The sequence below is a fragment of the Otolemur garnettii genome, unplaced genomic scaffold, assembly GCF_000181295.1.
Source record: "Otolemur garnettii isolate 467f Iridium unplaced genomic scaffold, OtoGar3 scaffold00025, whole genome shotgun sequence".
Classification (NCBI taxonomy): Eukaryota; Metazoa; Chordata; class Mammalia; order Primates; family Galagidae; genus Otolemur; species Otolemur garnettii.
This window is the reverse complement of record NW_003852420.1, coordinates 15553675-15563665: the sequence shown is the minus strand read 5'-3', so window position 1 is coordinate 15563665 and position 9991 is coordinate 15553675. Positions and strand designations below refer to the sequence as shown.

Below are 9991 nucleotides of genomic sequence, written 5' to 3'. Positions count from 1 at the left end.
CCACCTTAGGTGTATGTGGCTGGCGCCTTAGCCAATTGAGCCACAGGCGCTGAGCCTTAATGACTTATTCTTACCAAAAAAGCATACATCTCTTTGACCATTCAGAATACCTATGTCTATTACAGTCAGTTTCTCTCTGCCTTGACAAAATTAGATTAATATTGCCTAATACTTGGTCATTTAATAAAACATCTTTAGGATTCTATACAGAATACATACTTTTAAATTATTACTATTATTATATTTCAGATTAATATGGGGGTAAAAACAACTCATTATTATTGCTTTTATAGAGATGCAGTCTTGCTATGCTTCCCAGGTTGGTCTTAAACTGCCATTCTCAAGTGATTCTCCTGCTTCAGCCTGCCAAAGTGTTACAAGGATGAAACACTACACCTAGCCCTGTTTTTTATTTCTGATCAAATTGCAAATATGTCATTACAGTTGTTTCTTGGTAGTTTTAATTTGGAAAATAAACCTAGACCTGTTTCTAAGGTAGCATTAAGTAAAAACTTCCTTTGTCACTGTACTGTGAAATAAAACTACCTACTACTTAAGGTCAATCTATAATTATATACATGCTGGAAAATCTAAGAAGGTGAAACTATCTAAAAATATAAGAAATAATGTAAGTCAAGATTTGAGTCATATTTAAAGAGCCAAATCATCTTTACTTAGCTTAGAAAACTGACATTTACTTATATTTTCTCTATAAAAACTTATTAATCATGAAAAATCTTCTACTTGTTTTCTACTTTCTTTAAGCCAGTCATAGCCAGGTCAACCATCTCTGTTCCTTCTTCTTATATTGACCCATATTCAAACGTGACCTGGCAAATGCTTCTTCATCCTATAGAGCTGTCATCTGTAGTAAGAGGTATTCTTTGACACATGCTGCTGCTGCTCACTTTAAGGTAGACCCCAGATTTACTAAATCTTCTCTGTGCTATCTACCGTGTTTCCCTGAAAATATTTTTTCTCAAGAAGACACATTACGGCTTATATTCAGGGGATGTCTTATTTTTATTAAGTATAATACAACAATCTACATTTATTCAAATACAGTTAAGTTATCTTCTTCTGAACCTGACAGGGGAGCCGACCTGTTGGTGGGGCTGGCGCTAGTCACGTGTGAACTACTTTCCCCTAGCCGTTCGCACGTGCGCAATAGGATATCTGCGACTATGGTTATCACATGCACACCTACGCAAGTGCAAAGGGCTCGGAGAAAGGAGCTGTGGCAGATAAAAGGTATTCCAGTCTTCCTTACCGCTGCATGGCGTGGCTATGCAGATACGCTGCATAGTCATACCCATCACTAGATCTTATTTTGGGGTAGGGCTTATATTTAACATATGCATAGAAATCCTGCTAGGGCTCATTTTTTGGGTAGGTCTTACTTTCAGAGAAACACGGTATGTACATCCTTCTACAATTCTATTTCTCAAATTACACTTATTTCTTTCTATATTTGAACTACCTTAATAGACTATGTACTTCTTGATGAATACTACCTTCCACATCTGTGTATACTGTAAGTTTTGCAAATGGTATACACTGTATACATGCATATACTTTCACTTTGCTCATTTGCTAGTAAGTGGTAAGTGTTTAGAAAAATGCTGCTCAGGCTCGGCGCCTGTGGCTCAAGTGGCTAAGGCACCAGCCACATACACCTAAGGTGGTGGGTTCAAATCCAGCCCGGGCCCTACAAACAACAATGACAGCGGCAACCAAAAAATAGGCAGGCGTTGTGGCGGGTGCCTGTGGTCCCAGCTATTTGGGAGGTGGAGGCAGGAGACTCGCTTGAGCCCAGGAGATAGAGGTTGCTGTGAGCTGTGATGCCATGGCACTCTACCCAGGGGGACAGCTTGAGGCTCTGTCTCAAAAAAAGAAAAGAAAAGAAAAGAAAAAAAGAAAAATGCTGCTCAGTGGTTCACTATAAAAAAAGATTAACAGTTTGAGAAAAAGAGGGTGAGTCTTCCATTAAAGGAGATTACTAAAGCTACTGGAAAGGAAAGCTCAACACTTTACCTCAGCAATCCAACAAATTACTGGACAGTTACAATGGTCTGCCATTTCTTTCTTTTCACAAAAAACTCAAATGCCATTAGAAAACTACCCTCTTTTGAAGCAACTCATACAAATAATATATTAGTGTGCCACACTGACATGCAGAAAGGCTTCTTCATACCCTCTTTTGGTAAAACTGTATGATCACATTTTCTAAAATAAAACATATCCATCTCCAAGTTGCTGAATATAGAGGTAAAAATAGGACTGAAGTTATATATGCATATAATTATTGTCTGAATCTTGAAATCTGAATAACTAGGGTTTAAATCTATTTCTTTTCAAGATAGTACCTGTGTTCAAAGGCTATGTAACTTTCAGATAGAAATCAGAATTTTAGAAAAAGGATGTCAAACTTCACATCATTCATTCTAGCTCAAATTGAGGGCTGCAGTTGCCAGTCAATTTCAAATGTTTGGGGAAAATAATAATTAAACTTTCTATTAAAGCTGCATATCTTATAGTCTTTTCAGCTTTTTTTCCCTCTTTTTTTTTTTTGAAACTCAGTCTCATTTTGTCACCCTTTTAGAGCACTGTGATGTCACAGTTCACAGCAACCTCAAACACTTCAGCTCAAGCAACTCTCTTGCCTCAGCCTCCCAAGTAGCTAGGACTATAGGTGTCCGCCACAATGCCCAGCTATTTTAGAGAAAGGGTCTTGCTCTTGCTCAGGCTGGTCTGGAACCCACGAGCTCAGGCAATCCACCCACCTTGGCCTCCCAGAGTGCTAGGATTATAGGCGTGACCCACCACGCCTGGCCTTCTCTTCTGCTTTTTAAAGTGATAAACACATAAAATACAAATTTTTGAGCATAGATAGTATGCAAGTTTGCATTTAAATAAAATAATACATATGGCATCTAGCACAGTGCTCTGACACATTTTGGGCATTCCAGAAGTAAAGCAAGTGTGCTCTGGCTCACAAGACAAAGTATCTACAAGAGAATCAGTGTGAACTAGAGGTGGTAGCATGTGCACAGGAAGGCAGAACTCCAATTAAAATGAAGACATGTATGTATACTGTAAGTCTAGATTTTAAACTGAAGTTTGTTTGGGTTTTTCTTTTATTCATTTTTTTAAAGGATTTTATTTTATTTTATTTTGGAGACAGAGCCTTAAGCTGTCACCCTGGGTAGAGTACCGTGGCATCACAGCTCACAGCAACTTCCAGCTCTTGGGCTGAAGCGATTCTCTTGCCTCAGTCTCCCGAGTAGCTGGGACTACAGGCGTCTGCCACAATGCCTGGCTATTTTTTGTTGCAGTTTGGCCAGGGCTGGGTTCGAACCCACTACCCTCCGTATATGGGGCCTGTGCCCTACTCACTGAGCCATAGGTGCCACCTGAGTTTTATTTTATTTATTATTTATTTATTTTGCAGTTTTTGGCCAGAGCTGGGTTTGAACCTGCCACGTCCCACATATGCAGCTGGTGCCCTACTCCTTTGAGCCACAGGTGCTGCTCAGTTTTATTTTTCTTAAAGAAGGCAGTTTCTTTTCTTTTTTTTTTGAGACAGAGCCTCAAGCTGTCGCCCTGGATAGATTGCTACGGCATCACAGCTCACAGCAACCTCCAACTCCTGGGCTGAAGCGATTCTCCTGCCTCTGCCTCCCAAGTAGCTGGGACTACAGGCACCCGCCACAACGCCAGGCGCTTTTTTTTGGTTGCAGCCGTCATTGGTGTTTGGAGGGCCTGGGCTGGATTCGAAAATGCCAGCTCAGGTGTATTTGCCTGGTGCCTTAGCTGCTTGAGCCACAGGCACCGAGCCTGAGTTTTCCTTTTATATAGGACTGAAATTGCCGAGTCATTCCACTGAATGTGGAAATTCAGTTTTAGTACATTTTACCAAACAATTTCCAGAAGTGGTTATTCCAATACATTCCAACCGGCCATGTATGAGTGCTCAAATTGCTCCATACATAACTCACCAAAACGTGACCATTCTTTCTCATTTTGAACATCTGATGGGTTTTAGTTTGCACTTCCTTGACAGCTCCTGAGGTTGAACACCTTGTTTCACGTTTATTGGCTAATATAATTGTCACAGATTGAAGTGTTCTCCTACCCACCCCCATTCCCAATTCACATGTCTAAGTCCTTGTGCCTCAGAATGTGACTGTAATTGGAAAGAGAAGTTTAAAGAGGTTATTAAAGTTAACTGAAGTCATATGGCATTTCCTAATCCAATATGACCAATATCCTTTTAAGCAGGGAAAGAGATACTAGATCTGCACACCAATGGAGGAAAGACAAAGCAAGAAGGCAATCAATCACTTGTAAGGTCAAGGAAAAAGGCTTCAGGCCAAATCAAACCTGCCAACATCTTGATCTTTGATAGTTTACAGAATTGAGAGAAAACTAATACAAATATATTGTTCAAAGAACCCAGTCTGTGGTATAAGTTACGGCAGCCCTAGCAAATTAATGTAACAATATTCTCTTTTGTAAAGAGCTTAACTATGATAGCCCTGCAACATTTTTAGACTTCTATAATTTTATGAAACTTACTTCAAATCATATAAATCATACAATATAAATTCATTATTCTTAAAGTCAAAGAAATAAAAAGCTATTTGACAGCTGAAGAATATGACAACAAAATATTTAAACCACTAAGTATCTAAACATCTAAAGTACTATTCTTAGAGCAAATAAACAATTTATAACAGTAAGAAACAGCAATCTCTATCTATCTATACATTTTCTTTCTTTCTTTCTTTCTTTCTTTCAAGAGTCAGAGTCTCACTTTATCGCCCTCAGTAGAGTGCTGTACCATCACAGCTCACAGCAACCTCCAACTCCTGGGCTTAGGCGAGTCTCTTGCCTCAGTCTCCCAAGTAGCTGGGACTACAGGTGCCCACCGCAACGCCTGGCTATTTTTGTTCTTGTTGCAGTTCGGCTGGGGCCGAGTTCGAACAGGCTACCCTCAGTATATGGGGCCGGCACCCTACCCACTGAGCCACAGGTCCTGCCTATATCTATACATTTTTAATTTTGAAAATACTTGACTAGTATATGTGGAAGGTTTAATGGAAATCAGTCGCTTAGATCCAAATGTCACTCTGAACTACAAACCCAAATAATTAAGAGTTCTCACATGCTGTAGGGGTAAAAGACACTGGCCTCGGTCCTCCAGGATTTATTGGTGGGAGGGGTGGCATGGTGGGAGGTGAGGATCTGGACTGTATCTTCACTTCCACAGGTGACCCAGGCATTGCTGGCACCCTTTTCTCAGGACCAACTGTAGAGAAAAAAAGAAATAGAAGTCAGAATTTCCCACAACATAATGCAAATAGCAAGAATAATTTGAAATACAAACACATTTTCCTAGATGATCAAGAAATTAAGAAGATGCTGAGTGTAATGGGTTGAACAGTGCTCCCCCCAAGGATATGTCCACGTCCTAACATTTGGAAATATGAATATTACTTTATTTGGAAAAAGAATCTTTGAATATATATTCAGGTTAAGGATCTTGAGAGGAGGAGGTATCCTAGATCATCTGAGTGGGCTCTAAACACAATCTGAATGGTGTCCTACAGAAAAGAAGAAACATATACACAGAGGTAAACCAATGTGAAGACGTCACACAGAGAGAGTGGCATATAAGAGAGGCAGAGATTGATGCATCTACAAACCAAAGAATGCTAAGGATTGTTGACAACCACCAGAAGCTAGGAGACAGACATGGCATAGATTATTCCTCTGAAGCCCCAGAAATGAATCAACTCTGATGATACCCTCATTTTGGATTTCTGGCTTCCTAAAAATAACCTTTATTGTATTAAGCCACCCAGTTTGTGGGACTTTGTTAAATCAACCCTAAAACTAGGGAACAAGGATAAGGAGTGACATGATCTGAAAACTAACAGTGTATAGATAGTGGGCTGAAAACAGAAAAAATGTTACAAACGTAGCTTGCTCCAGATGCATTCCCTTTTTACTTCTCCATATAAATAATCAAACTAGTAGGGAACTTATGTGGGAATTATCTAGACTGGTAGGCCTCAACCACATAACATGAAAATAGAATCATAATCAGTTCTATGCAAATTATTACTAACAATGAAGTATTAAATTTTTAAATACCAACTATACCAAGTAGGAAAAAAGAGATGGAGTCAATCTCTCTTACCAGGCATATAAATATCATTTATATAAATTGTTCAAAAAGATGAAAAGTGAAACTGATTCTAAAGTAAGCAGAAGCTATTTCACCCATTAGAACAATTAATAATAAGCACCTGTTTCATAACTTGCTAAATGGCAACCAAATTCTAGAAAGAGAAACGAGATAAAACTGACAATGTTAAGGGGGAAGGATGGGTGGAGGGAGGGTAATTGGTGCATTTTACAAGGGTACATGTTAAATCTACTAAGCGTAGAATATATATGTCTCAACATAATAACTAAGAAAATGTGGTGAAGGCTATGTTAACCAGTTTGATAAAAGCATTTCAAATTGTATATAAAACCAGTACATTGTATACCATAATTGCATTGATGTACACGGCTATGATTTAATTAAAAAAAAAAAAGAACAAAAACTAACAATGTTAGGATTAGGCCTGGGCCAATATGAATCATACTTGATACTGAGAAGTAATGCTCTAATATCTTCAAGAATTATAATTCGTGGCTGGCATGGTGGCTCACACCTATAATCCTAGCACTTTGGGAGGCTGAGGTGGGTGGATTGCTTGAGCTCACAGGTTCCAGCCCAGCCCAAGGCAAAGCCAGACCCTGTCTCTACTAAAAATACAAAAAAAGAAGTTATAATTTGTTACATACTTGATTAATAATAGGCCAGGGCTACTATAGCATCTTTTAATTGAGCTATGCTTCTCTTAGTGATTTTAAGCTCTTCATTTAAGTTTCATGCATTCATCGTCTAATAACTGTTGAATTCAACTTAAAAATCCAAGAAGTGGGCAGCAAAGGTTCAAATGAGAATGTTATGTCAAAGTTTTCTTTCTGTGAGATATGCTGTCTCAGTGCCTATAGCTCAGTGGTTAGGGTGCTGACCACATACACTGGGGCTGGCAGGTTTGAACCCAGCCCAGGCCTGCTAAAAATAATGACAACAATTACAACAAAAAAATAGCCAGGTGTTGTGGTGGACACCTGTAGTCCCAGCTACTTGGGAGGCTGAGGCAAGAGGATCGGCTTAAGCCCAAGAGTTGGAGGTTGCTGTTAGTTGTGACATCACAGCACTCTACTGAGGGCGACATATTGAGACTTTGTCGCCAAAAAGAAAAAAAAAAAACACAACATATTATAAACAAGACTGTTCACAATACAACCAACAAGGTACATCTTTGCATATTCACAAGACATCTTATAGTGAGAAAAATAGCTATTCTCATTTCAAAGCACATTTTTTGATGCTTGTTTGCAGTGGCCACACTTTGGAAAGAGTTATAACGAATAATCAAATTCAATCAAGGACACAATGCCCCCAAATTACAAATCCCCTGACAAAAATGTGCAGCTCTCTGAAAACCATGTGGGGCAACACTCTTGCCAACCTTTCTCATCTTTCTGTTCAGGACATTTTCTTTATGAAATTGATGGTCGTCCTGTCTGATTAGTGGACTAATAAGCTGTTGCGCTTGCCTTTTTCTCCCTGACAGTATTTTTTCAATGCCCTTCAGAGAACAGTTGACACATTTCCAGCTTTTCCATCTGGGGCCCAGCTTTCTAGAGGTGGTAGGAGAGAAGGGAAGGAAGGAACTGACAGTTGTCTCGCACTGCAATGTGTTGTGTATAGTGTGCAACAACCTAGAGGAAGCCTTTCTTCAGACCACCTGCCTTTATAGCAAGGGCGCCAAAGGCCTGAGGAGGGCTCAGCAGTGAGATGTGTTTTAACATTCAGTACTTGGCAGAATAAAAAACACTGGAGCAGCCCAACTGCAGAACACTGAACCGTATGCTGTTAGCAAATAAAAGATAATGGGCACGACCCAGCCGCTAGAGTAGTGTTTACAAATTAATATCCATTTCTTATTCATTTCATTACTCACAAACTTGCAACACCAGTGTTATTTCTCATATTTCAAGCAATAATAAAGCAAAAAAAGGCACAGGTATGGAGACCAAGAGATTTGGTGTGACTCCTCATTCTGTTACCCATAAGTTACATGAATCACTAAAATGATTTTTAGTAAATCACTTCTGGGTCTCGTTTTCAACATATGTAAAATAAGTAATAAAAAGACCAACCTCAAAGGAAAGATATAAGGATTAAAGAAAATGTCTAGGCCAGTTAAGCACAAAAAGTGTGCTTAATAAATAGTATTTATGTTTCGAATACTGGGATCTTGGTGTCAAATTCTGAATTTACCACTTAACTACACATTTGACCCTGTCCAAGTTAACATGAACATGTTTCCTATAGAAAATGAGTTTACTGGGCTCGGCGCCTATAGCTCAACCGGCTAAGGCGCCAGCCACGTACACCTAAGGTGGCGGGTTCGAATCCCCAGCCCGGACCCGCCAAACAACAATGATGGCTGCAACCAAAAAATAGCCGGGCGTTGTGGCGGGCGCCTGTGGTCCCAGCTACTCGGGAGGCAGAGGCAGGAGACTCGCTTGAGCCCAGGAGTTGGAGGTTGCTGTGAGCTGTAATGCCATGGCACTCTACCCAGGGGGACAGCTTGAGGCTCTGTCTCAAAAAAAAAAAAAAAGAAAATGAGTTTACTACCAACAATTTATTCACTCAACCTCATAAACATTCTGCTGACTAACTGCAGAATTACAGTTGCAAAGGCACCAAGCAAGGTGGTATTTTTGCTGGAGGCTAAGTGGCATTAATGCCTTTCATGGTTTAAGAGATCTATCCAAGTAGTTTATAACATGTCAAATTCAGCATTGCTCAGATGATGGGTAAGTTCCAGCTGCCTACATCCCAAAGCAGGCACACTAACTTTCTGCTTGGGGACAGAGCAGGATTAGAGTAACTCCCTGTAAAATGATGACTATGACATGCTTTATGACATCACAGTTTTCTGAAGTTTTATAAAACTGATGGTAGTGCTATATTCTAGCTGAATTCCTTGACCAACCTTACCTTGAGTTCTTTTCAAATCCCAGAGAAATTCAAATAAATTTAGTTCAAGGAAAAGAAATCTCTTTCTCTCAACTGTGTCTTGGGCCTATAAACACCACAAGTAACTATAAAGTATTTGGTCCTAGAAAAGCAAAATAATCGGGCTAGGTGCGGTGGCTCACACCTGTAATCCTAGCACTCTGGGAGTCCAAGGCAGGTGGATTGTCTGACTCATAGATTTGAGACCAGCCTGAGCAAGAGCGAGACCCCATCTCTAAAAATAGCTGGGTGTTCTGGAGGGCACCTAAAGTCCCAGCTACTCAGGAGGCTGAGGCAAGAGAATTGCTTGAGCCCAAGAGTTTGAGGTTACTGTGAGCTATGACGTCATGACACTATACCGAGGATGACAAAATGAGAATGTCTCAAAGAAAAAAAAAAATAGAACTATTCTGTAGTTTCAAAAGAAAATAATACTAAACATATAGTCTGCCCTTATCTGTTGTCTCATTTTCCTCAGTTTCAGTTATCTTCAGTCAACCACAGACAGAAAATATTAAATAAAAAATTCCAGAAATATGGGCAGCGCCTGTGGCTCAAAGGAGTAGGGCACTGGCACCATATGCCAGAGGTAGAAGGTTCAAACCCAGACCCGGCCCAAAAACTGCAAAAAGAAAAAAAAATTCAGAAATAAACAATTCATGAAGTTTTAGGTTGTGGCTTGGCGCCTGTGGCTCAAGTGGCTAAGGTGCCAGCGACATACACCTAAAGGTGGCGGGTTCGAATCCAGCCCGGACCCGCCAAACAACCATGGCTGCAACCAAAAAATAGCTGGGCATTGTGGCAGGTGCCTGTGGTCCCAGCTACTTGGGAGGC

General features: G+C 40.0%; 1 protein-coding gene across 2 annotated transcripts in view; it reads right to left on the bottom strand.

The window, feature by feature from the left end:
* CBFA2T2 (CBFA2/RUNX1 translocation partner 2) overlaps positions 1-9991 on the bottom strand; it is a 160780-nt gene that overhangs the window by 50616 nt on the left and 100173 nt on the right. For both annotated transcript variants that reach the window (XM_023512207.1, XM_023512208.1), the window contains exon 2: positions 5168-5311. In XM_023512207.1, the coding sequence (XP_023367975.1) occupies positions 5168-5311 (144 nt within the window). The remainder of the gene's footprint in view (positions 1-5167; positions 5312-9991) is intronic.